General features: G+C 40.3%; 1 protein-coding gene across 6 annotated transcripts; it reads left to right on the plus strand.

The window, feature by feature from the left end:
* ZNF84 (zinc finger protein 84) lies at positions 1-27,900 on the plus strand. Of its 6 annotated transcripts, XM_033440597.2 has the most exons (7): positions 33-227; positions 641-876; positions 1,649-1,706; positions 4,928-5,114; positions 19,239-19,365; positions 20,180-20,275; positions 22,085-27,900. In XM_033440597.2, exons 4-7 carry the CDS (start codon positions 5,100-5,102, stop codon positions 24,067-24,069), a joined length of 2,223 nt encoding a protein of 740 aa, XP_033296488.1. In that variant the 5' UTR covers positions 33-227; positions 641-876; positions 1,649-1,706; positions 4,928-5,099; the 3' UTR covers positions 24,070-27,900. The 6 variants fall into 6 exon arrangements, with proteins under 6 accessions (XP_049554505.1, XP_033296488.1, XP_033296489.1 ...); XM_049698548.1 differs by lacking the exons at positions 33-227; positions 641-876 and adding an exon at positions 1-26; XM_033440598.2 differs by lacking the exon at positions 641-876.

The following is a 27,900-nucleotide window of genomic DNA, read 5'->3' on the forward strand; positions in this document are numbered from 1 at the left end:
TCGCGCACGCGCAGCGCACGCAGCAGGTTTGGCCCTTCTCTTTGTCCACCGCCACGTGAGAGGCCAGTGGGCGCGTGTCCGCGTGCTCGTGCGCGCGCGCGGTCCCCCAGCCCAGCTCCGGGCCGTTGGGATCCCGCGGGTCCGCCCGGGTCGCGCAAAGGCTGGGGGCGGGGCGGTCACGTGGGTCCCGGTCCCGCGCGTCCGTGGTTCCGAGGCCTTTTTTGCAGGTTCCGGGGCTGGATTCCTGTGGGGCGGGCGGCTGGGGCTGAGGGAGCCCGCGGGGGAGGGGCTGGGGGTCGTGCCAGGGCCGCCAGTGGGCGTCAGCGCTTGGGCCGGGGTCTCCGCGGCTGGGGTGCGGTGGGCACCGGTGGCCCCCGGGGTCGGGGGGAGGCCCTTCGTCCGCCGCGGCTGGTGCTTGTCGCGCCGGGGCCTCTCCTGCCAGGCCGGCTTGGAAAGGCGGTGCCTTCCCACGCGCGTCCTTGCGCGTCCCCGGCCGCGAGCGCTGGGCGGGCGCGGTCGGAGCGTCGGGACCCACGGCGGGTCGGGGAGCGTCCGGAGAGTGTCCGCGGCGTGACCCGGTTGCAGGGCCTGTGTCGCCCCTCCACCCTGGCTCGACTCAGCTCGCCTCTGCCTTTATCAGGAGGGTTTTTCCGAGGCTCCTCCACTAACGAGAACCCCCAAACAACTTCGACAGTAGCTGGCGGGGTGGGCACCGCGTTGGCTCAAGGCCTTGTCTCTGACCTGGACCCACGTCTGCTCCTTGGAACAACAGCCCACTCACGATTTCTGGGTCTCAGGCTTTTCATCTGAAAATGAGGGAATGGAAAGAAGTGACCTTTTCTGCCCTAGTCCGGTGGATTTTGCTGTCATCAAAACGTACATTAGTTTATTTTATTTATTATTTACTGTTTACTTTGTTTCAACCACGTGGTGCTGGACTGAAACTGCTCTGTTTGCCTGTTTTCTTGGGTTAAGGACTTTAAAATATGTTCACTGTAGTTAATTTAGAGTATCTTGATAAACAGATTCAAATGAAAATCATTGATGGTCCCATCAACAGGAAACAGTCACTGCTAACATTTTGTGCATTTATTTTAGTCAAGAAACGTGTGTATGTTTTGAATACACCTTACGTGTTCCCTTAAAAAAAAAACAAAATTGGGAATATGCTGCAAATCCTGCTTAAAGCCCTTAGAGTATATCACAGATATGTTAAGTTGAAATATTTTGTCCCAAGTGGGGAGTCTAAACTTACCAGGGGAGTTTTTTTCAACTTGCCCCTGAGAACTTATCTTTCTCTTGTTATTCTCCTTAGTCTGCCCTGGTGCCGTCATTTCTGGACAGGGGACTGTGTCATGCATGTACTGGGACTATAAACAGGGACTCCCAAGGCCTTTGCCCACCCCTCCCAATACAGTTGTTGAGGGCCTGTGATCACAGGCTCTGGAGTGGGCTGCATGGGACCACTTCCTGTGTATGTCATCTGTTTTTGGCATGTTATTGAACTTCTGTGCCTTATTGCTTCTTCTGTGATAAGAACTGAATGCATCAAAAAAGACAGTACGGTGTGTAGAACATCTGGCACATAGTAGGTGTAAGTTAACGTTATTTTTTCATTATTCTTTCCCTTTCCTTTACAATTCCACAGAATTTGATGCTGAGTGGGAGCTACAGGATGATGATGAAGGTGCCCCTTCCCCCTGCAGGTAAATGTGAGTGCGTGGCAGGGAGAGCTGCAGTGCTCTGCAGGAAACTGCCGAGGTAAAGTCACACCCGTGAAGTTAAAAGGGGCCAAATTGTACAACGAAGGGCGGGCATAGGCTTCCATTTGCTGAAGGGACACATAAGAGTCAAGTGTAAGAGCATTCAGGGAGAACTTCTCCCTCCAGGGCCAACTTGCAAAAACATTTGTTTATTTAAATTAAAGGAAAATAAGGTCCAATCTGTACTGTGCTGAGCAAGTAACATATCAGAAATATTTTAAAACTACCACACTGATGGCGTGTCACACTCTGTCCACCTCACATTCTCAACTCTGTGTTCTCCGCAAAATCTGCCTCATTTTGACATAAGTGTCTCTACTCTTGATAAGTTTTTGCTGAAATCCAGCTAAACTTTACCAAATAGTTTTTGACAAAGCTACAAAGGAAATTTAAAAATCACACTGTTAATTTGGCTGTCTGCTTAAGGAAATAGTTTGAATGTAAACGTAGTTTTATTTGTCAGAATGCCGGAGTTTTTATTACATGAGATGACGTGAAAGCATAATGCAAAGGAAATGACATATTCACTGTAGGTATATTTTCCTTGTCTGGGGTGTGTGTGTGTGTGTGTGTGTGTGTGTGTTATGATTGATTTTTCTTGAACCACTCAGAGTTTATTATGTTTTTTAATGGTTAAATTTATTGACTGTTTAAATAAAATTGTATGGCTTTTGCCTTTGTATCATGTGTTGGGGAGACATTTCCCCCCAAATTATACAAATATTCACTTGTGTTTTCTTTAGGTACTATCATGGTTTCCATTATTTTAAATTCTGATCCATCTGGAAGTACAGTTGACCCTTGAACAATACGGGTTTGAACTGCATGGGTCCACCTATATGCAGATTTTTTTCAATAAATACTACAGTACTATACTATCAGAGGTTGGTTGAATCTGCAGATATGGAACCTCTGATTCAGAGGGCCAACTATAAAATTAATTATATGAGGATTTTCGAATGAGCGGGTGGGTCGGTGCCCCTAACCCCCAAGTTGTTAAGGGTCAACTGTAGTTTGTTGTAATGTATGAGATAGATAACTAGCTTTATTTTCTCTCAAGTGTTAATCACTTCTGTTCATTAAGTAATCCAGTTTTACTTTGTGTGTGAAATGCCACATTTATTGCATGTAAATCCTGACATATTTGGACCATTATGCTTTATTTATCTATATATCTTTTCTGGAGGCAGTGTGAAATACTTTTTTGATAATATAATTTTATAATATATGTTAATATTACATGGGCCTGTTTACACTCATTATTTTGTATTTCCAAAAGTGTCCAAAGCTGTTCCTGAACCTTTTTTTTTCCAGGTGAACTTTAGAATTGCTTGTTAAAGAAAAGCTTTTTGAAATTGTGATTGGAGTTGACTAAAGATATAAATCATTCGGGGCTGACTTCTTTTTAGTGTATGAAATCTTTCTGTCCCAGGACAAGACCAAATTGTGCGTGTACGAAGTCTCTTCTTACAGTCCTCATTGGTGTTTTTAGTTTGTTTCCTATGAACCTTACATATTTCTTGTCAAGTATATTTCTGCATGTTTTATGTATTTTTTTCTGTTATGCGTAGATTTGACTTTCTACCTTTTTATTTGTTTAAATAAGAAAGTTGTTGATATTAACAGAACTATGTCTGTTGATCTGGAAAGATGCTTTGCATAGCGGGAAGAAAACAAAAACAGTTTTTAAATGTGACCATATACCTCTTAAGAGTGGTTATGTGTGGTCATAGGTTATAGTTGTTTCTTATTTAGCTTACATACATTTCTAAGTTTTGCCATCATGTTTTACTTTTGTAATAATAATTATTACAAAATATTATAATATAATTATTACATAATAATATAATAATATATAATATAATAATAATATAATAATAATATAATTATTACAAAAATTAAAAAATATATTTGTTTAGTGCTGATGTGCACCAGCTCCAGTTCTAAGATGAGTATATTTTCACAATTTAAGATATATAAAGGAATCATTTCTTATGTAACCGGGAGGAACTTCAATATATGTTTCTGAGTTGGCACTGAAGTTGAATCACAGGAAGACATGAAAGGGAAGAGCTTGGTGTTTTAAGTGCTGCTTTTTAGTCGTAGGGATGAGCAGGCTGTTCTTCATTTGTATTTCTGTGGAACTAAGGGGACCGAATGTCTGCATGGAAATAAGAGCTAATTCCAGGATATATGGGGTGTGTGTGTGTGTGTATACATATGTGTACATGAATACACACAACTGACATGATTTTGGTACTAAATACCTTGAACAAGAGGTAGCGAGAAAGAGAAATAACATTCCATTTCTGATGTTTAATAATTGTGCAATTATGGGCATATTCTAAGTCTCAGTTTTCTTTCTATAAGATGGAGATTTTGTTAAATGCCTTTTGGGTTGTCTGTGAGGGTTAAATTGTAAAGTGCTTAGTATTTTGTCTTATATATAGAAAGCACTCAGATGTTAGCTATTATTATTACAAGGAACTAGTCACTTTGCTTTTAATATCTTATTTATTCCTCAGAATCCCTGTGGCATTACATAATGATTAAAGAATAATCCTCCAGAAGTATATAACCTCTGTGCATCAAACAACGTAGCTTTAAGCATACAATCAACAGAATTGCAAGGAAAAACTGACCAATCTGTAATCATATTGGGAGAGTTTAACACACTTCCTTCAGAAAATGATAGGATTGGCAGACATAAATTAGGAAAGTTATAGAAAATTTTAATAGGAAACTAAGGCTCAGAAAAATGAGCCTTAGTTTCCTATTCGTTTTTCCCCAAAGTCACAAAGCCAGCAAAGGGAAAGGGTTGATTGAAACTCAGATCTGTTATAATACAAATCACATAAGCTTTCCAAAATTCCATCTGCCTAACACAGAGCTGTCATGTCCTTCACAGCCCCTGTTCCGCACTGTCCTCAGTGCACACTGACTGGATCTCAGAATTACTTACTTCTGGTCCTTCTTTATTTGTGTGCAGAGACTTTTGCTGTTCTTTTACGTTACATTCTGTTTCTGTCCCTGGTAGTCCTGTTTCAGTTATATAGGAAACACACTCTGGCCTTAGATGATCATGAATTCCTAGTTCCTAGCAAGAGAGGAAAGGATTTTTGGTGCAGCGTGAATATACCAGTTGAAGTTCGTCTGTCCCCAAGTCCACAGATCCTGGTTCCACACAAATAAGGCTGCTCGTGTGAGATAAGAAACGCGTTCCCAGAAGCAGAAAGTCATTCCTAGTGTAAAAGACCTCACACCAGAGCTTCAGGGCAGAAGCAGAGGCTGCAGGACAGAACAAATCTCAGACTTGCTACTCATCTTGCAGCAGAAATGACCATGTTACAGGTGAGTTCATGTTTATTTCTCATTATTTTTCCAGGGAATTAGAAGAGGTGTGTAAGACCACTAGTGAAAAAGGAAAGAATAAATGGTTAAGAAATCAGGGGAAAATACCCTCAGAATGGAAGATCCAAGTTGGGACAAAATTGAAGCAGCGATATGTTAACTATAGGGCCTCAAGAAATTCTTTTTTTTTTTTTTTTTTTTTTTTTGCGGTACGCGGGCCTCTCACTGTTGTGGCCTCTCCTGTTGCCGAGCACAGGCTCCGGACGCGCAGGCTCAGAGGCCATGGCTCACGGGCCCAGCCGCTCCGCAGCATGTGGGATCTTCCCGGACCGGGGCATGAACCCGTGTCCCCTGCATCGGCAGGCAGACTCTCAACCACCGCGCCACCAGGATAGCCCGAGAAATTCTTAAAGTTTCAATTTTTATAAGCCTTACTGTCCTACATAATTATCGAATTTGAGCTGTAAACTTGGTTCTCAAATTTTTGACAGGTGTAGTGAGTATGTTTATATGAATTGCATTATCCAAAGGAAAAAGCAAACTGATTTTTCATAGAAAGTAAACGTTTCTTGGTCATTCCTTGGTGAAGCCTTTGAATAAATGATATAGTGGGTAATGTCCTTAGGAGAAAGATTGTAATAAGTACATGGTATTATAGCCATTTTTCATAGTTTTCCACAGAGTGTGATCCACGGGGAAAATGCCAAAGCAGAATTTAGTCCCCGTAATTATTTAAATTATTTATTTACCTCTTTAGTTGTAAAGCAGATTTCACATGGAGAAAAGTTCATAAAATGTAAAAGTATAGCTTAATGTATTATCAAATGAATACCCATGAAGCCACCATTTCATTTCAAGAAATAGAGCATTCCCAGCCCAAATGAGGCCCTTCCTGTGCCCCCTTCCCAATCACAACTTCTCCCTCCTGACAGACGGAGCCAGGACTCCATCTTTTGTAACGATTTCCTTGCTTTTCTGTATAATTTTACTCCTAAGTGTTTATCCTTAAACACTGCCATTTGATTTTGTCTGCTGTTGTGTATACTCATTTGTGTTTTGCTTCTGTCACTTAGCAATTGCAGCCTTCTCTCCAATTAAGGTAGCTTCTCAATATCACCAAATCCAGCCATTATCAAATTTCCAGTTGTCTCATAAATTGTCCTCTGTTTGAATCAGAATCTAAGTAAAGTTCATACAGTGCAGTTGATTGATCTGCCTCTGAATCTTGGCTCTGCCTATTTTTTTCTGTCCAAACTATCTGTTGAGGAAGCCAGGCCGTTTATCTATAGTTTCCCACGGTCTGAAGGCTTTGACTAAGTGGCGTGGTGGATAATGTCCTCGTTTGACTGATTAAACCCCCCAGTGTTGTTGGTGTGTTCTGCCATCTGTGTTTCCTGTGAATTGGTAGATTCAGAGCTGTGCTTTCCAGTCCCGAAGCCACCGGCCACATATGACTGTTTGAACTTAAGTTAATTCAATGAAATCCCTTTGTCACAGTTGCCACGTTTCAAGTGCTCCGTAGCCACAGACTGGACAGCCACGAATTAGGTGGCACAGGTAAAGAAAATTTCCATCACCACAGGAGGTTCCACTTTGAGGCTTGATCAGATTTAAGTGTGACTTTTTGGCAAGAGTGCTTCAGAGGTTGTGGTGGTACATCTTTCAGGAGGTGCATAAAGCCCACTTGTCTCTCTTTGTCTTGCTGATGACTTTATTCTCCTTATTTTTTTTGGTTGTGTTGGGTCTTAGTTGTGGCACACGGGCTCTTTGTTGAGGCATGTGGGATCGTTTTGTTAGGGCGCTCGGTCTGATCGGGTTTCTGTCTGGTTGTGCTGGGCAGGCTCCAGGGTGCGTGGGCTCTGTAGTTTGCAACAGGGCTCTCTCATTGAGGCGCATGAGCTCAGTAGTTGTGGCGGGCTTAGTTTCTCCGTGGCACGTGGGATCTTAGTTCCTCGACCAGGGATCGAGCCGGCGTCCACTGCATTGGAAGGCAGTTCTTTACCACTGGACCACCAGGGAAGTCCCTTGTTGATGGCTTTAAACGATCGTTGCCCAGATGGATTATTTCATTAGGGGCTGCAAAATGGTAACACCCTCCTTGTAACATTTCTTTATTAACTAGAATGCAGCTTTCTAGCATGCCAAGATATATCAAGGGTCAGTTTGTACATTTTCTGCCCCAGAATTGCAATTAGTATCTTAAAATTTAGTCATTAGTTTTAAAAGTGTTTGTTGCCAAAACATGGAAATATACTAGATTTTTGCATATTGACTTGGTATTCAGGAACTTTGTAAGCCCATTTACTAATTCTAATAATTCTTCTTTAGATTTGTTTAGATTTTCCATGTTTATAAAAATATCAGCAATACTTTTTTTTTAGTAAAAAGAAATTCCACTGACTTCCTAGTTTGATGAGACTTTCTATAACAAATAATTGTTGATTATTTTTCAATTTTTGGTGTGTTCATTTGTTCTTTGTTTCATCTGTTTGTTCTTTTTCATACTTTTATATTCTTATGAAATCTAGTCCTTCTTTTTGAAAACCGTAAACGTGCTTTTTAATCTAACTCTGTTGGATTTTTCTGTTATCTGTAGTTCTTGTTATATACATTCTTCCATTTACAGATATGCTTTATCTGCATCTATCGAGGTGATATTATGTTTTTTCTTAATCTGTTAAAGTAGTAAATATCCGTGACTTTTTAAAAAAATGTTAAATCAACCTTGAATTTTTGGGATAAACTCCAGCTTGGTCTTGATATATTTTCTTTATGTTTTGCTTAATATAGTAGTTTGGTAACATTGTTTAGGATTTTCACAGCAGTGTTCATGTGTAAGTAGGCCTTTGCTTTTCCCGTCTTGCAATACCCTTATTGGATTTTGTTATCAAGGTCATGTTAGTATCAAAAAGTTTATCAAAAGTCGCTTCCATATTCTATAAGAGTTTAGTAAAATTGGAATTATTTCTGCATTAAATGTTTACAGAATTAACTGGTAAAGCCATTTTTTTATGAGAAGATGTAAACTCAGGGAACCAGCGTTTTCCACATGACCAATGCATGATTTATAAAATCATTAGTGGGTAAATGATCCATTTAAGGAGGAAGATAAAACAATATATTTTAATGTAACAGTGTGAGAAGTTCATTGATATAGTTGAAGGTTCTACATTGTAGCTTATCTTTGTGAGACCAGTTGATTAGTTTTGATGTTTATGAAAGAAGAATATCCACAATTAACTAATTCTAATTGTTTTAAGGTCTTTTGGATTTTCTTTATGCAGTCATACCATCTATGACAGTTTTACATCTTCCTTTCAATATTTATACTCTTTGCTTGCATTATATTGTACTGACCTCCTGGCCAGTACTGTACCTGCAGTACCTTGTGGACTAGAGGTGGCGTTGGGAACACCCTTGCCTCGCCCTAGGCCTGCACTGTCCACTACATAGCATATCACAGCTGCTCACCTCTGACACCAGTCACCTGGAGTTAGTGCAGACTCTGCAGGGTGAGGGCACCATCCCCAACAAGAGTGCTTTCACTTCAGTTGCCAGCTGTAAGTTTCGGGGTCCCCAGGTCACCTGCACTTCTGACCAATAGGCTGCAAATTTGAGGGGTTCCTATGACCCCCTCAGGTTCACTGGAATTGTTCACAGAACTTAGGAAAGTGCTATACTTAAAACTGCATTTTTTTTTTTTTTTTCTGTACGCGGGCCTCTCACTGTTGTGGCCTCTCCCGTTGCAGAGCACAGGTTCCGGACGCACAGTCTCAGCGGCCATGGCTCACGGGCCCAGCCGCTCTGCGGCATGTGGGATCTTCCCGGACCAGGGCACGAACCCATGTCCCCTGCATCGGCAGGTGGACTCTCAACCACTGTACCACCAGGGAAGCCCCTGCAGTTTTATTATAAAGGACACAAGTTGGGATCAGCCAAATGAAGAGACACACAGGGTGAGGTCTGGCAGGGTCCCAAACATGGAGCTTCTGCGCCCTCTCCCCATGGAATCAGGGCACATCGCCCTCTTGGCCCACGTCTGTTTACCACCCAAGAAGCTAACATGAGGCAGCAGTATCCGGAGTTTTTACTGGGTATTCATTTTGTAGGTGTGATTGATAAAATCACAGCCATGTGACTGAACTCAGCCTCCAGCCTGGAGGTTGGGCTGATAGCGTCTGCCTCAAAGCCCCAACCCTCCAAGCAAATGGTTGGAACTTCCGGCATGGGCAGTGCCCACCTGGAGACTCCAGGAGCCCACCATGAGTTACCTGTTCCGTAAACTCAGGAGGGGCCCACCACGAATTACAAAGGAAGCTCCATCACAGGAACCTGGGACAAAGACCAGACAGTCTTTATTATCCAACAGGTAGCCATTAGCTACACATGCTCTTTACATTTAAATTAATTAAAATTAAATAAAATAGAAAAGTCAGTGCCTAGTCACCTTTGAAGTGTTCAGTAGACACTGGTGCCTAGTGGCTACCGTATTGGATGGTGCAGATATAGAGCATTTTAGTCGTCACAAGAAATTCTGCTGGACAGTGCTGTTCTGGTCCTCAGAGAGCAAGTACTCAGTGTTTTACCATAAAGTATGATGCTACCTGTATGTATTTTGTAGATTATGATTATCAGATTAAATTTCTTTCTATTCTTAGTTTGTTGATAGTATTTTACACTGAACAGATTTTCACTGTATACCTTTTCTTCATTTTGAGGTGATAATGGCTTTTCTCCTTTATTCTGTTAATATGACAGGGATTTCTGAATCGGTATCTTGCACAGCTGAAGGAACCCTCATTTGGTCAGGCTATGTTATACTTTTCATGCATGGCTAGATTCAGTTTGTTAATATTTTGTTAGGAATTTTGATTCTATGAGTTATTTGCTTGTAATGTTCTTTTCTTGTTGTGTTCCTATCTGATTTGGGATTAGAGGTCTGCTGGCCTTATAAAATGAGTTGAGAAGTTTGCACTCTTTTCTCTGTTCTCTAAAAGAATTTATGTGAGATCATTTTATTTGTTCCTTAAATGTTGGGAAGAATTCACCTTTGAAGCTATCTAGACGTTGAGTTTTCTTTGAAGGAAGGTTTTAAAATGTGAGGGTTAATTCCTTTAACAGTTACAGACTAATTCAGACCTTTTTTCTTGTGTCACTTTTTTTTTTTTTTTTTTTTGCGTACGCAGACCTCTCACTGTTGTGGCCCTTCCCGCTGCGGAGCACAGGCCCCAGATGCGCAGGCCCAACGGTCACAGCTCACGGGCCCAGCCGCTCCGTGGCATGTGGGATCCTCCCGGACTGGGGCACGAACCCGCGTCCCCTGCATCGGCAGGCGGACTCTCAACCACTGTGCCACCAGGGAAGCCCTGTTGTGTCACTTCTGAGTAAATTATTTTTCAAGAAATATATCTGTTTCATCTAAGTTGTCAAATATGTTGGCATAAATTTATTAATATTATATTATCTTTTTAACGGCTTTATTGTACTATGATGTCAGTAGGATCCACCTATTTTAAGTGTACAATTCAGTGATTTTTTTTTTAAGTAACTTTATGTTGTGTAACCATCATCACAATCCAGTTTTAGAAGGGTTCCATCACCCCAAGAAGATCTTTGTGACATTTGCGTCAGTTCCTCTTCCCATCACCAGCCTGAGGCAGCCACTAATTTGCTTACTTTCTATATAGGTTTTTCTTTTGGGCATATCATATAATGGATTTATATAAATGTGTAATCGTTTTGTGTCTAGCCTCTTTCAATAAGCATAGTACTTTTGAGGTCCATCTATGCTTTAGCATATATCAGGAATTCATTCTTTTTATTGTTGAATAGTATCCCATTGTAAGGATATACCACTTTTTATTTATCCATTCACCACTTGATGGATTTGGAATATTTACACATTTTGTTGTTTTTTTTTTTTAATTGAAGTATAGTTGATTTACAATGTCGTCTTTCAGGTTACAGCAAAGTAATTCATTTATACGTATTTGTGTATATATATTCTTTTTCGGAATCTTTTTCATTATAGGTTATTACAGGATATTGAATATATTTCCCTGTGTAATACAGTAGATTCTTGTTAGTTATCCATTTTATATATAGTAGTGTGTATCTGTTAATCTCAAACTCTGAACTTATTCCTCCCCTCCTTTCCCCTTTGGTAACCATAAGTTTTCTATGTTGGTGAGTCTATTTCTGTTTTGTAAATAAGTTCACTTGTATTACTTTTTTTAGATTCACATATAAGTGATATCATATATTTGTCCTTCTCTGTCTTACTGACTTCACTCAGCATGATAATCTCTAGGTCCATCCATGCTGCTGCAAATGGCAGTATTTCATTCTTTTTTATGGCTGAATAGTGTGCCACTGTGTGTACATGTACCACATCTTCTTTATCCATTCATCTGTCGATGAACATTTAGGTTCCTTCCATGTCTTAGCTGTTGTAAATAGTGCTGCTATGAACATAGAGGTGCATGTATTTTTTCAAATTAGAGTTTTCATCTTTTCTAGATATATGCCCAGGAGTGGGATTGCTGGATCGTATGGTAACCCTGTTTTTTGAGGAACCTCCATACTGTTCTCCATAGTGGTGGCACCAATTTACATTCCCACCAACAGTGCAAGAGGGTTCCCTTTTCTCCATACCATCTCTATCATTTACTCTTTGCAGACTTTCTGATGATGGCCATTCTGACTGGTGTGAGGTGATACATCACTGTAGTTTTGTTTTGCATTTCTCTAATAATTAGCCTTTTTGAGCATCTTTTCATGTGCTTTTTGACCAGCTGTATGTCTTCTTTAGAGAAATGTCTATTTATGTCATCTGCCCATCTTTTGATAGGGGTGTTTGTTTTTTTTTCAGATGTTGAGCTGTATGAGCTGTTTGTATATTTTGGAAATTAAGCCCTTGTCAGTCACATTGATTGCAAATATTTTCTCCCATTCTGTAGGTTGTCTTTTTCTTTTTAATTAATTAATTAATTTTTGGCTGTGTTGGGTCTTCGTTGCTGCGCGCAGCCTTTCTGTAGTTGCAGTGAGCGGGGGCTACTCTTCATTGCAGTGCATGGGCTTCTCATTGCAGTGGCTTCTCTTGTTGTGGAGCACTGGCTCTAGGTGCGTGGGCTTCAGTAGTTGTGGCACACAGGCTCAGTAGTTGTGGCTCGTGGGCTGTAGAGAGCAGGCTCAGTAGTTGTGGCACACGGGCTTAGTTACTCTGTGGCATGTGGTATCTTCCCAGACCAGGGCTTGAACCCGTATCCCCTGCATTGGCAGGAGGATTCTTAACCACTGCACCACCAGGGAAGTCCCAGTGGGTTGTTTTTAATTTTGTTTCTGGTTTCCTTTGCTCTGCAAAATCTTTTACATTTAATTAGGTCCAATTTGTTTATTTTTGCTTTTATTTCCATTACTTTAGGAGGCAGATCCAAAAAAATATTGCTGCGATTTATGTCAAAGAGTGTTCTGCCTATGTTTTCCTCTAGGAATGTTATAGTATCTGGTCTCACATTTAGGTCTTTAATACATTTTGAGTTTATTTTTGTATATGGTTAGAGAACCTAATTTCATTCCTTTACATGTAATTGTCCAGTTTTCTTAGCACCACTTATTGAAGAGACTGTCTTTTCTCCATTGTATATTCTTGCCTCCTTTGTTGTAGATTAATTGACCATAAGTGTGTGGGTATATTTCTGGGCTTTCTATCTTGTTCCATTGATCTATATGTCTGTTTCTGTGCCAGTACAATACTTTTTTGATTACTGTGGCTTTGTAGTATAGTCTGAAGTCAGGGAGCATGATTTGTCCAGCTCTGTTAAAGATTCTTTACTGGCTATTTGGGGTCTTTTGTGTTTCCATACAAATTTTAATACTAATTTGTTTTACTTCTGTGAAAAATGCCACTGTTAATTTGATAGGGGTTGCATTGAATCTGTAGATTGTCTTGGGTAGTATGGTCATTTTAACAACATTGACTTCTCCAATGCAAGAACACGGTATATATTTCCATCTGTTAATGTCACCTTCAATTTCTTTCATCAGCATCTTATAGTTTTCAGATTACAGGTCTTTGACCTCCTTAGGTAGGTTTATTTCTAGGTATTTTATTCTTTGTGATGCGATGGTAAATGGGATTGTTTCCTTAATTTCTCTTTCTGATATTTTGTTGTTAGCATATAGAAATGCAAGAGATTTCTGTGTACTAATTTTGTATCCTGCAACTTTACTGCATTCATAGATGAGTTCTAGTAGTTTTCTGGAGGCATCTTTAGGACTTTCTATGTATAGTATCATGTCTTCTACAAACAGTGACAGATTTACTTCTTTTCCAGTTTGGATTCCTTTTATTTCTTTTTCTTCTCTAATTGCCGTGGCTAAGGCTTCCAAAACTATGTTGACTAAAAGTGGTGAGAGTGGGCATCCTTGTCTTTTTCCTAATCTTAGAGAGGATACTTTCATCTTTTCACCATGGAGTATGATGTTAGCTGTGATTTTTGTCATATATGGCCTTTATTATGTTGAGGTATGTTCCCCCTATGCCCACTTTTTGAAGAGTTTTTATCAAAGTGAATGTTGAATTTTATCAAAAGTTTTTTCTGTGTCTGTTGAGATGATCATATTGTTTTTATTCTTCCATTTGTTAACGTGGTATATCACATTGATTTGTGGATATTGAACAATTCTTGTATCCCTGGGATAAATCCCCCTTGATCATGTTGTATGATCCCTTTACTGTTTTGTTGGATTTGGTTTGCTAGTATTTTGTTGAGGATTTTTGTGTCTATGTTCATCAGTGATATCGGCCTGTAATTCTCTTTTTCTGGTGACATCTTTGTCTGGTTTGGGTATCTGGGTGATCATGGTCTCATAGAATGAGTTTGGAAGTGTTCCTTCCTCTGAAGTTTTTTGGAATAGTTTCAGAAGGATGGGTATTAACTCTTCTCTAAATGTTTGATAGAACTCACCTGTGAAGCCATCTGGTCCTGGACTTTTATTTATTGAGAGTTTTTAAATTACTGATTCAATTTCATTACTTGTAGTTGGTTCATATTTTCTATTTCTTCCTCGTTCAGTCTTGGGAGATTGTACCTTTCTAAGAATTTGTCCATTTCTTCTATGTTGTCCATTTTATTGGTATATAGTGGTATGTAGTAGTCTCTTATGATCCTTTGTATTTCTATGGTATTGGTTGTAACTTCTTTTTCATTTCTCATTTTATTGATTTGGGCTCTCTCCCGTTTTTTCCTGATGAGTAATTTTATCTTTTCAAAGAACCAATTTTTAGTTTCGTTGATCTTTTCTATTTTTTTTTAGTCTCTGTTTTATTTCTGCTCTAATCTGTATGATTTCTTCCCTTCTACTAACTTTGGGTTTTGTTTTTCTTCCTCTAGTTACTTCAGGTGTAAGATTGGGTTGTTTATTTGAGATTTTTCTTGTTTCCTGAAGTAAGCTTGTATAATTATAAACTTCCCTCTTAGAACTGCTTTTGCTGCATTCCACAGGTTTTGGGTTGTCGTGTTTTTATTTTCATTTGTCTTTATGTATTTTTTCATTTCCTCTTTGAATTGTTCAGTAATCCGTTGATTGTTTAGTGGCATGTTGTTTAGCCTCTACGTGCTTGTGTTTTTTTGCCGTTTTATTCTTGTAGTTGATTTCTAGTCTCAACAACATTGTGGTTGGAAAAGATGTTTGATATGACTTCAGTTTTCTTAAATTTACTCAGCTTGTTTTGTGGTCTAGCAGGTAGTCTGGAGAATGGTCCATGTGCTTTTGAAAAGATTGTATATTCTGCTGCTTTTGAACAGAATGCTCTGTATATATCAATTAAATCCATTTGGTCTTATGTGTTCTTTAGGGCCAGTGTTTCCTTATTGATTTTTTTAGTCTAGATGATCTGTCCATCGATGTAAGTGGGCTGTTAAAGTCCCCTACTATTGTTGTGTTACTGTCGATTTCTCCTTTTATGTCTGTTAATATTTGCATTATATATTGAGGTGCTCCTACATTAGGTGCATATGTATTTACAATTGTTATATCTTCTTTTTGGATTGGTCCCTTGATCATGATGTAGTGTCCTTTTTTGTCTCTTGTAACAGTCTTTATTTTAAAGTCTATTTTGTCTGATATAAGTATTACTACTCTGGCTTTCTTTTGATTTCCATTTGTGTGGAATACCTTTTTTCATTCCCTCACTTTCAGTCTGTGTGTGTCCCTAGATCTGAAGTGGGTCTCTTGTAGACAGTATGTATATGGGTCTTGTTTTTTTTTATCCATTCAGCCACTCTATGCCTTTTGATTGGAGCATTTAGTCCATTTACACTTAAGGTAGTTATCAATATGTTTGCTCTTATTGCCATTTTGTTAATTATTTTGGATTTGTTTTTGTAGGTCTTTTTTCCCCCTTCTTTTGTTCTCATCTCCTGTGATTTGATGACTGTCTTTAGTGTTATGCTTGGATTCCTTTTTCTTTTTTGTATGTGTACCTATTATAGATTTTTTGGCTTGCAGTTACCATGAGGTTTTTGTATATCAGACTGTATATATATGTGATTATTTTAAGTTGCTGATCTTTTAATTTCCAATGCATTTTAAAAACTCTGCATTTGGGGGCTTCCCTGGTGGCACAGTGGTTGAGAGTCCACCTGCCGATGCAGGGGACATGGGTTCGTGCCCCGGTCCGGGAGGATCCCACATGCCGCGGAGCGGCTGGTCCTGTGAGCCATGGCCGCCGAGCTTGCATGTCCGGAGCCTGTGCTCCACAATGGGAGAGGCCACAACAGTGAGAGGCCCGACCGCAAAAAAGAAAACCACCCTGCATTTGTATTCTCCTCCCCTCACGATTACTGTTGTTGATATATTTTACATCTAATTGTTTTATGTATCCCTTAACTGCTTGTTGTGGATATAAATGATTTTACTACTTTTGTATTTTAACCTTCCTACTAGCTTTGTGTGTAGATGATTTCCTCCCTTTACTGTGTGTTTGCCTTTACTGGTGAGCTTTTTTGTTTGACAATTTTCTTGCTTCTAGTTGTAACCATTTCTTTTTCACCTAAAAATGTTCCTTTTACATTTGTTGTAAAGCTGGTTTGGTGGGGTGAATTCTTTTAGCTTTTGTTTGTGAAGCTTTTGATTTCTCCATCAAATCTGAACAAGAGTGTTGCTGGGTAGAGTATTCTTGTTTGTAGGTTTTTCCCTTTCATCACTTTAAATATATCATGCCATATATGGCCTGCTGAAAAATCTGGCCTGCTGAAAAATCAGCTCATAGTCTTATGGGAGTTCCCTTGTATGTTATTTGTTGCTTTTCCCTTAATGCTTTTAATATTCTCTCTTCATCTTTATTTTTTTGTCAGTTTGATTACAGTGTGTCTTGGTGTGTCCCTTTTTGGGTTAATCCTGTATGGGACTCTGCACTTCTTGGTTTAGGTGACTGTTTCTTTTCCCAGATTAGGGACATTTTCAGCTGTTATCTTTTCAAATATTTTCTCAGGTCCTCTCTCTCTTCTCCTCTGGGATCATGTACAAGTTTTTGTATGAGCATGTATCTATTTTTCTTGGGTACATACCTAAGAGTGTAATTGCTGGGTTGTATGGTAAAATTATATTTAACTTCTAAAGAAGTTGCCACAGTTCCAGTGTCTGAACATTTTATATTTCTCCCAGTATGAAGTTCCAGTTTATCCACAACTTTTTGAACACTTGTTATTGTGTCTTTTTGATTATAGTCATTCTAGTGAACATGAACTGGTGTCTCATTGTGGTTTTAATATGCATTTCCTTAATAAGTAATGATGTTGGTCATCATTTCATGTGCATATTAGCCATTTCTATATCTTCTGTATTAAAATGTATTCAAATATTCTGCCTGTTTTTTAATTGGGTTACTTATCTTTTATTATTGAGTTTTTAAAATAAGCTCTTGGGTCAAGTTCTTTATCAGAAATAGGATTTACAAATAATTTTTTTCAGTCTGTGGCTTGTCATTTCATTTTTCAATTACGTTGGTTGAAGTGCAAAGTTTTAAATTTTATTTTGCCACTTCAATAGGAATGTAGAAACCTCACCACTGTCTAGGCCCCTCACCCTCTCTCCTTTATATCGTAACTGTGTTACACAGTTACACCTGCATACACTGAAAACTCCATCAGAAAACATTACGATTTTTGCTGTCAACTATGAAACATATTTAAAGAACTGAAAAGGAGAATAGTGTATTTTATTTGCTCATATATTTGCCATTTCTGTTCTTTCTTCATTCTCGATTTTTTTAAGTTGCCTTCTGGTATGTCCATCTGAAGATTTTCCATTAGTAAATCTTTTAGAGCAAGTCTGCTACCCTTGAATTCTCTTAGTTTTTCTTCATAAGAAAGTATTATCACACTATTCCTTTTTCTTAATATAAATTTATTTATTTTACTTTAGTTATTTATTTTTGGCTGCATTGGGTCTTCATTGCTGCACACAGGCTTTCTCTAGTTGTGGTAAGTGGGGGCTTCTCTTCATTGTGGAGCGCAGACTTCTCATTGCGGTGGCTTCTCTTGTTGTGGAGCACGGGCTCTAGGTGCTCGGGCTTCAGTAGTTGAGGCACACGGGCTCAGTATTTGTGGCACACGGGCTCAGTAGTTGTGGCTTGCAGGCTCTAGAGCTCAGGCTCAGTAGTTGTGGCGCATGGGCTTAGTTGCTACACGGCATGTGGGATCTTCCTGGACCAGGGATTGAACCCACATCCCTTGCATTGGCTGGTGGATTCTTAACCCCTGCACGACCAGGGAAGTCCCTGTCATACTATTCCTGATGAATATTTAAGCTGGCTACAGAATTGTGGCTTAGCAGGTCTTTCCTTTCAGCACTTCCTTCTGGCCTCTTTGCTATTTAATAAGACATTTGCAGTCATTTGAATCACTGTTCCCTATAAGTGATGTGATTTTGTCTTCATCTTGTAGCAGTTTGGTTGTGATGTGATTGGTCATGGATTTCTTTGTTTATCCAGTTGGGGGGTTCACTGAGCTTGTTGGATTTGCAGGCTTATATCTTTTGCCAAATTTGGGGGAGGATTTAGCCTCATTTAGCCCATTTCTTGAAACTTTTTTTTTCACCATGCTCTTTCTTTTCTCTTTCTGGGACTCCCATGACATGCATTTGCTTTGTCTTGCAGTGACCTGAGCTCTGTCCATTCTCAAGTTTTTCTCTCTTGGTTGCTCAAAATGGATACTTTCTATGGACTGTCTTTCAGATTCCCTTGCTACTCTCAAAGTCTGTGGTGTGCTGTTTCTTATTTTCTGATGGTATTCTGGATTTTTAAAAGAGTGTTTGTGCTTTCTTGTCGTCTTAGGAGACTTTGGGACAGAACTCCATCTTGATCTAAAATCCAGATACCTTTCTAAAAGTTAAATTTGGTTGTATCACTTCCATCCTGTAAAAGCTCTAGTGGCTAACTGTCGGCAGCAAGAAGGTGGTGTGGTCACCACGTCTGCCCTGCCTCCACTGTGGCCTGCAGTCCAGTCACTACCCCACGCCCTGTGACCTTGTCTGACTGAACTGTTTGTATCACCTCAGCCCCAGCAGTGCGGGGCCCCATATTGGAGTTGCTGTCTCTCAGAATGCTTTTGCATCCCCTCTTCTGTAGAGTTTTCCTAAAACTCGTTTCAAGCTTCACCTCTTCAATAGAGGCTGATGTGACCACAGGTGGAGTGCCATGCTCCCTGCTCCTGACCCATGTCATGCCCTCCCTGTCTTTCTGTCTCAGCTCTTAAAGCAGTTTCTTTTATTTATAGGTGTACATGTTTGCAGCTGTCTACAAACTGAGCAGTTTCTTAGGATACTATTTTATTATCTGTCTTTCACTGCCATCTCTTCTGGTGCCAGATTTGAGGTTCAGTAAATATTTTGTTGGTGGTTTGGAAGATTTAAAGTCGTGTATTTCAGTTCTCATGTAAGTGGAAGGATGAAAGAATGCATAATGGCATTTTATCTCACAAAATAAGAGTGCAAAAGTAAGGACCCAGTAGACATTCTGTAACTTGCCTTGGTGAGAATGATGTGCTCAAGCTCTGGTACTTCTTTCCCACATCACCTAGTGATACCTGCTTCTGATTCACTGGGATTGTGCTCTTACAGGGGTCGTTCTCATTTGAAGATTTATCTGTGGACTTCACCCAGAAGGAATGGCAACTACTGGCCCCCTGTCAGAAGGACTTATACAAGGATGTTATGTTGGAGAACTATAGCAGCCTTGTGTCACTAGGTAAGAGAAGCTGCCTAGGAATTCCCTGGCAGTCCAGCAGTTAGGACTCTGTGCTTTGACTGCAGGGGGCAAAAGTTTGATCCCTGTTTGGGGAACTAAGATCCTGCAAGCCGTGAGTGTGGCCAAAAAATGGAAAAAAAAAGGAAACTTGCCCAGAGGACCTCATATTGTGTCTAGTACCTGCTTGTTCTTTTTTAGTTGCTGAGAGCTCTGGGACCTCCAAATTTTTTAATGATTTTGGACCTAAATTTAGGAGATCAAAATTCTTGGACTGTGACTCCAGGGAAAGTATTTGGATCTCACCTTCCAATAAAGAAGTCTTAATTTCATTGTGCAGCCTCTGAAGCTAATAGTAACTGGTAGTGGTAGCTCCTGAAGCATGTAATTAACTGTATTTCACATATCGTGCATATATTGGCTCACTTAATCATAAGAGCAATCCTATGTGGCAGGTGTATTACTTTCCTTGTTTTCTTTCTTTTATTCTAATGAGGAAATTGAGGCAAAGGAGGTTAAGTAACTTTTGCAAGGACTGACAGCTAGTAAATGAAAGAGCCCGGATTTGAACCCAGGCAGACCGGCTATAGAGTCTCTGAATGGTGTATGGTTTTGGACTTGAATTATAGAAGTCAAAGATTCTTAGACCTTATTAGCCACTGTGAAGACCATTACCTTTCCTCTGAGAATTACTTACTCTGTTGGTATTCAGATGGGTGGCTTCACTGGGTCAACTAATGCCAAACCTTGCTCATTCTTCAGAGGCCCCAGAGGTCAAGCAGTGGGGGCCAAGGACTTTGTGATTTCCCCTGAACAGGGTATGAAGTTATGAAACCTGGTGTCATCCTCAAGTTGGAGCACGGAGAAGAGCCGTGGACAGGAGATGGAGAAATTCCAGGTTCAGACTCTTCAGGTGAGTGTTTGAGGACCAGACCGAGGGGAGAAGGTGGAAGTTCAGTCTCAGCTGGGTACGGGTCGGTATCTTTGAAATGTGCCTTAGAGAGCTCGTCTCAAAATCTCCAACCTTTGATGGCGATTCAGAACAGTTGATGTGAGCTACTCAGGTAAAGCACATTTACATGTGGCTTCTTTGCTCATAGCTTGAAGTGAAATATTTCCAGCTGGTCTGGGCCATGATGTTATTCCCTGTCTGTCACATCTGGGACTTTGACATCTCGTTAGGTGTTCTGTCCCCTGATGTGGTTAAGCTTCTTCTGTCCTCCCTCCTTCTGTGATCAGAGACACCTGTGCTTGTCCATCAGGGCTTAATTTTCCCTCACTTTGGGCATCTCTGGCATGAAGCGCTCTCTGTTCAGTCTCATTATGTCAGAAAATGGATTTTCGTTCCTCCCAAACCATTGGTCCATTTCTTCCCCCCCTTTTTTTTTTAAAGGAATGTAGCACAATCATTTTTTTTATTTTTAAAAATTTTTTAACAAATTTATTTATTTGTTTATTTTTGGCTGCGTTGGGTCTTCATTGCTGCACGTGGGCTTTCTCTAGTTGTGGAGAGCGAGGGCTTCTCTTTGTTGCAGTGCGCAGGCTTCTCATTGTGGTGGCTTCTCTTGTTACGGAGCACGGGCTCTAGGTGCGCAGGCTTCAGTAGTTGTGACATGTGGGCTCAGTAGTTGTGGCTCAAAGGCTCAGGAGTTGTGGCACACAGACTTAGTTGCTTAGTTGATCCCATGGCATGTGGGATCTTCCCAGACCAGGGCTCAAACCCGTGTCCCGTGCACTGGCAGGCAGATTCTTAACCACTGTGCCACCAGGGAAGTCCCATCTTCCCTTTTTAAATTAGGTTCCGGTGTGCTTTTTCTGTGGCTTAGACACCATGGAGTACCTGGAATTATCTCTTCCTAACGTGTTTTCTTATTATTTAAGTTTTTTGCCCTTTGGAAAATATCTTTTTAAAGACTTCTCTATTCCCACTTAAAACTGGGCCTAATCTTGAACTTCCCAAATTGCTAGGTAGATCCAGGTTCTCATCTCCTTTTGCAACTTGCCTTATGTGGCACCACCAAGCATCCAGCAGTGCTCTGAACAGCTGTACCTCCCTCCTCTTTCCCTGCTGTGATATTGACTTACTTCAAGGTCCCTCAAAAACAGACCCTGAGATACTTATCTGAGTGCAAGAACTTAGTGGGGCTGTGACCCCACAGTGTTAGTGGGAGAAGGGGAAGTGAGATGGGGCGGGGGAGGAATGCACAAAGGGTGTGCTGCTGGGAACCCTCTGAGGGACCAGGAAGCTGGTATCACCGTAACCCTCCTGTCTCTCAGTGACTGAGCACTGCTGCAGGGAACATTAGGGCTCCAGAGTGTTTAGCATGCCTGCACACGGCCCAGACGTGCACTTGCAGCCCACGGAAGGTCTTGGTGGAGAGATGTGGGCACCTGGGGCAGGCCCCACAGTCAGCCCGAGCTGCAGTGTCCTCTAGTGTAGCTGAGGGAGTAGGTGAGGCTGAGGACCCACAGAGTGAGCCCATGTGGCCTGTTCAGCTGTTTCCTCCTTCCCCCCAAGTTGGTGGTTGACTCCATTCAATCTACTGTCTGCTTTCTGTTCTTGTTTACAGCATGTAAATTTTTTTCAGTACCTATAGGATAGACATTGTATTCAGACTGGGAAACTAAGCTTTAAAAGGCATTCATTCCCTCAGATAGCATTTCTAGGTTTTATTCAGTAAGCACAACTATAGAAGGGTTCACAGGGTTTTTTTTTTCCTAGAACAAGTCTTGCAAGTAAATGGTCACATCACTTGGCACAAGGATAACCAAGAGAAGCTTAAAAATATGAAACAAGATCAAGAATGTGATGCACTTGGAAAAAATTTCAATCTGAGCATGAACTTTGTTCCTTTAAGGAAATCAAACAGTGAAGGTGATATAGGTGGATTAATTTTAAAACATCATATAGATTTACTTATTCCAAAAGCAGATTATGGAAAAACAGAACCAGCTGACTTAAATGTATTTGATAAATTGTTTCTCCATACCAAGACTGAGGAAACTGATACTTGGTTAAAATACTATGAATGTGATAAGTATGATAAAGCTAGCTGTAAGAAGTCACAGATTATCATATATCACAGAACCCATTTAGGGGAGAAGCTCTATGAATGCAGTGAATGTAGGAAACGCTTCAGTAAGAAATCAAGTCTCATTAAACATCAGAGCAGACACATAAGAGAAATAGCCTATGGCTGTGGTAAATGTGGCAGAACCTTTCCCCAGAAGTCACAGTTCATTACACATCACAGAACGCACACAGGAGAGAAACCTTACAGTTGCAGCCAGTGTGGGAAAGCCTTCTCCCAGAAGTCACAGCTGACATCCCATCAGAGGACACATACAGGAGAGAAACCGTATGAATGTGGTGAGTGTGGGAAAGCCTTCTCCCGGAAGTCACACCTCATATCACACTGGAGGACACACACAGGAGAGAAGCCCTATGGATGCACTGAATGTGGGAGAGCCTTTAGTGAAAAGTCAAATCTCATCAATCATCAGAGGACTCACACAGGAGAGAAACCTTTTGAATGCAGAGAATGTGGGAAAGCCTTCAGCAGGAAATCACAGCTCGTCACACATCACAGGACGCACACAGGAACAAAACCCTATGGATGTAGCAATTGTAGAAAAGCCTTCTTTGAGAAATCAGAGCTCATTAGACATCAGACAATTCATACTGGAGAGAAACCCTATGAATGCAGTGAGTGTCAGAAAGCCTTCAGAGAGAGGTCCAGTCTCATTAACCATCAGAGAACACATACAGGAGAGAAGCCTCATGGGTGTGTCCAGTGTGGGAAAGCCTTCTCCCAGAAGTCACACCTCTTATCACATCAGATGACACACACGGGAGAGAAACCCTTTGTATGCACTAAATGTGGGAAGGCCTTCAGTAGGAAATCCCAGCTTGTCAGACATCAGAGAACTCACACAGGTGAAAAACCCTATGAATGCAGTGAATGTGGGAAGGCTTTCAGTGAAAAATTAAGCCTCACTAATCATCAGAGAATTCATACAGGAGAGAAACCCTATGTGTGCAGTGAGTGTGGGAAAGCCTTTTGTCAGAAGTCACATCTCATTTCACATCAGAGGACTCACACAGGAGAGAAACCCTATGAATGCAGTGAGTGTGGGAGAGCCTTTGGCGAGAAGTCAAGTCTGGCAACTCATCAGAGAACACACACAGGAGAAAAACCTTATGAATGCAGGGATTGTGAAAAAGCCTTCTCCCAGAAGTCACAGCTCAACACTCACCAGAGAATTCACACGGGAGAGAAACCTTATGGATGCAGTCTTTGTCAGAAAGCTTTCTTTGAGAAATCAGAACTAATTAGACATCAGAGAACTCATACAGGAGAAAAACCTTATGAGTGCAGTGAATGTAGGAAAGCCTTCAGGGAGAAGTCAAGTCTCATCAATCATCAGAGGACACATACAGGAGAGAAGCCCTTTGAATGCAGCGACTGTGGCAAAGCCTTCTCTCGGAAGTCGCACCTCATACCACATCAGAGAACCCACACAGGAGAGAAACCCTATGGTTGCAGTGAATGTAGGAAGGCCTTCTCTCAGAAGTCACAGCTTGTTAATCATCAGAGAATTCATACCGGAGAGAAACCTTATCAATGTAGTGAATGTGGGAAAGCCTTCTCCCAAAAGTCACAGCTCATTAATCATCGGAGAACTCATACAGTAAAGAAGTCCTAGGAATGGCATTAACACTAGTTTTTGACAGAGATCTTAACTGCATTGTACTTCAGAGGATGCAGTTATGGTAAATCTTCCAGGTAATAGTCGCATCATGTTACATGTCTGAGTCCCCGTTTAGGGAAAGGACTCTAAGTGAGGTTCAGCAGATTAACGTGTTTATTATTACATGTTAAAATGCATAGAGGAGAATGACCCTATGAAATGCAGTGGATTTTAAAAACCTTTCAAACCATACTCAAACCTTACACAGCAGAGAACTAACAGCAAAGAAGAATGCTGTGAATATCAGGAAGGCTTCCAGAGATCAGATCTCATTAGCTGTCAGAAACATCCCCACTGGGAATGAATCCTAGTCCAGTGAGTTAAGGAAAACTTCATGAACACAGCAAGTGAGGTAATATTTTCATCAAGAAATGAAGCTCATTGTACACAAAAAGATGCCCTCAGGAATGAAAATTCATGAAAATACTAAATATGGGACAATCTTCAGCAAGTAACCCCACCATATTGTATTCTGTGGGTGAACCTAACAACTTAAAAACATTAGGAATATGTGCCCCTAGAAATAATGCTATAATGGAAAGCCATGCATTCTTTATAGACATGGGTACCAAAAATGCCCAATTCTAAATGATATTTAGGCAGAAGTATGTTTTTAAAAATATGTGACTAAATTGAGTCACTGGAATATCTAAATGAGAAATTTCTCAGTGGTGTGTAATTGTGGCTTATTTTCCTGTGTCACATAATGTGTTTTGTATTTAGGAATTGTGTATGGTAATGTAATTGGGAGCATGAGATGCACATGCCTTGTAGTGCCTCTGATGTCTTTTAAGACACACCACATACCACTGGTTTTTCTATTTTAATGTTACTATAAAAATAGTAACTCATACATGTCTTGTTTTTCAGTAAGTAGCATGGGTAGTATCACCACATTTCCTTTTCCTTATGATTTGTTGGTTTATAAAAGGGTCTATTGTTGTTACTGACCTTTCTCTTTAGTAACAAAAGCCAACATTATATAAAGTCTTTTGCATCCCCAGAGTCTGAGAAGCAGTTTATACAAAAACCTGGTTAACAAGTATTCAAGGGCAGAACCGCAGAACAGCACAAGTGACTCGTGAGCAGAGGAGAGGAGGTGTGTGGACTCTGCACTCACCCTAAACGGTGGGGCCCTCTCCTCACAGAGTGCGGTGCCCCCTGGTATCGTAAGTGCCATGTCACCCAAGTACAACTTGTATTTTAACTTACTGTGATGAAATAGCATGGATACTGTGTGCTGCTATTATGTTTTTTGTGTTCTGTAAAATATCTTGTAAAAAAATTAGATGCAGAAACCAGTTATTTGAGAATTTTGTGGTGAGAAGTATATTTTTGACGTATTCAAGGAAGCCTATTTTGCCTTCCTGCAGATTTCTGTGATTAGTAGACAAGTATTCAGAAACAGGTTTTTTATTATTTCATCATTTGAAATATTTGTGTTTCACCGGCCTTTCACCTGTTACATCATGCACATGGGAAAGTTACCATTGCTATAAGTGTGGTTCCTTTTGAAAATGCATGAACTATTCCTGAGCTTATTTAGAATTTTGTAGTAATCTCTCTATAATGTTGCTTGACAAAGTCAACTGTATTTTTTGTGTGATGGTGAAATTCAGAAAAGTCCAGGATTGGCCTTGTTTCCAAACTTGTAAAAATCAGGCCTTCTCTCATGCATAAGTTGTTTTATCAGTGTGGTGTATGGTACCTTTGATTCTAGCAGTATTTTTCCCTCTAATTACCAATTTTACATCATGGTTGGAAAATTGGGACTTTTAATAAATGATAATAATTTTGTGACCCATTGTTCCAGAATTTCAACAGCCAGATTATCCTTTTTTTCCACATGGTAATTTTTAAAAGTCCCATTTCCCAAATTTTTATTCATACTCAAATTTATGGACTTCCTACTTTTCTCCCTAATACCTGAAGGTCATTTTACCAGGTGGGGGAACAAGTAGTTACACTGTGGTGTCTTACTTTGTGTTTTTTTTCCATTTTTTCCTTTCCATCTATCCTGGGTCTCTTTCCTCAGCCTAGAGGTTGATTTGTTAGGTCTTGGATTGAGCTCAGGAGTCTGTTGTCTAAAAACTTTCTAATTTTGCTCACTCCTATTCTAGATTATTCTGTTAACTACTAAGTACTTAAGCTTAGAACTTCCTTTACGAGTTGATGGAACTTCAGCACTAACCTCTTGATTGAATCCCAAGAGCAAATGTGTTTTCTAAGGGTCTATTGTTAGTCATCAGGAGGGCTGATGTTGGCAGCAGAGGTTTTGTTTATCAAAGTACCTGAGGTGGAGACCCAGGTGTGTTGTGTAGAATTCACTGGGAGCTCTCTCTTCTGAAGGGTCACAAGAGGGCTCTGATTCTGAAATTGGAGATTCTTAGTGTCGTGTTTTAAAATTACCTTGGTAAACCACAAAAAAATGTGTCTCCACATTTCCTGTCATTGAGTCCTACCACAAACTCCACATCAAGAGGAAAGCCACTTTTAAAGTTAGACTGGATTTTCTTGCAGTTTCATGAAGTACGATAAATTACAGTGAGATTCAATACATGAGGGGGAGCATCTCCTTTCCTTTCCTCTTTCACCACCCAGTTCCCTCCACTGGCCTGGGGACGATCCTGCAGAGCACAATTTCTGTTGTATCCCTTTTACTAAGTAGTGGATCTTCTGGAGGTCCCGTCTGTGAATTTTGAGACCTGTCTCAGGACTGCCTTGTGTTCAGCCTTTCTTTGTGGGCTTTGATATCTTCTGACAGTTATCTGTATGGGTCCATGTGTTCCTGATATTTTGGTTTTAAGAACAGCACTTGTAGAGCCCCGAAATAAAATGAACCTAAAGAATGCCAGATTTATCTACCAATACCTGTATTACATAGCAGAATATACAATCATAGACATTTGGATTCTACGCTTGAGACCTCAGTCATTTGGTCATTTATTCCAGCAATATGTGCCCCGGATGTCAATTTCAATGAGTTTGTTAGTCTACAAACATGGTACCAACAAGCTTTCAGATGTTGAGCACCTAGTCCTGGCCTACATGCTGATAAACTAACTCAACCATGACCCTTGCAGCTGTATGCATATTTTTTGCCCCTTTACTTTCATCCTTTTTTAGTCCATTTTTCACACTTATACATAGTAGTTATTTTAAGATGCAATTCTGATTATATACTCCTGTGCTGAAGTGTTGTGTGGCTAATTGTGGACTGAAGGTGTAATATCCTGTGGTACATGAGGACTTTTACCCATCATTTCTGAATACTTTATCTTTCCTCTTACACAGTAGTTTTTTGGCTTTCTTGAACTACTCGCAGTTCCTTGAGATTTCTACAATCTCATCGTATGCTTTTTGCAAATCTACTGCCAGTGAAATGCCCTTGTTACTTGTTAATGCCTATTCAGCATATGTGAACCTGTACGTGTATTTGTCACTGGTGATATTATCATTGCATGTTTTATCTTTTCCATTAGAAAGCTTCTGGAAAGCTGGGACTATCTTGTTTGTCTGTATAATTTTAGCAACTGAAGCTTTAGTACATAAATGTGGGTGGTGTCAGTGGCTGTGTTTTCTACCACATGGGGAAGTGTAGTCTGCAATGAGAGAGAAGAGTGAAGCCACCATGGAAGCAAAGTCATGAGCACCCTGGCTGCGCCCCAGGATCTGGTTCTTGTCTTGATGTCCGGGTTCATCTCTGCCCTTTTTCCTGCCTTGGTTGTTGGATTGTCCTGTGAGATATCCCAAACATCCTTCTAATAAATCCCCTTGTTTGCTTCA

The sequence above is a fragment of the Orcinus orca genome, chromosome 15 (genome assembly GCF_937001465.1).
Source record: "Orcinus orca chromosome 15, mOrcOrc1.1, whole genome shotgun sequence".
Taxonomy (NCBI): domain Eukaryota; kingdom Metazoa; phylum Chordata; class Mammalia; order Artiodactyla; family Delphinidae; genus Orcinus; species Orcinus orca.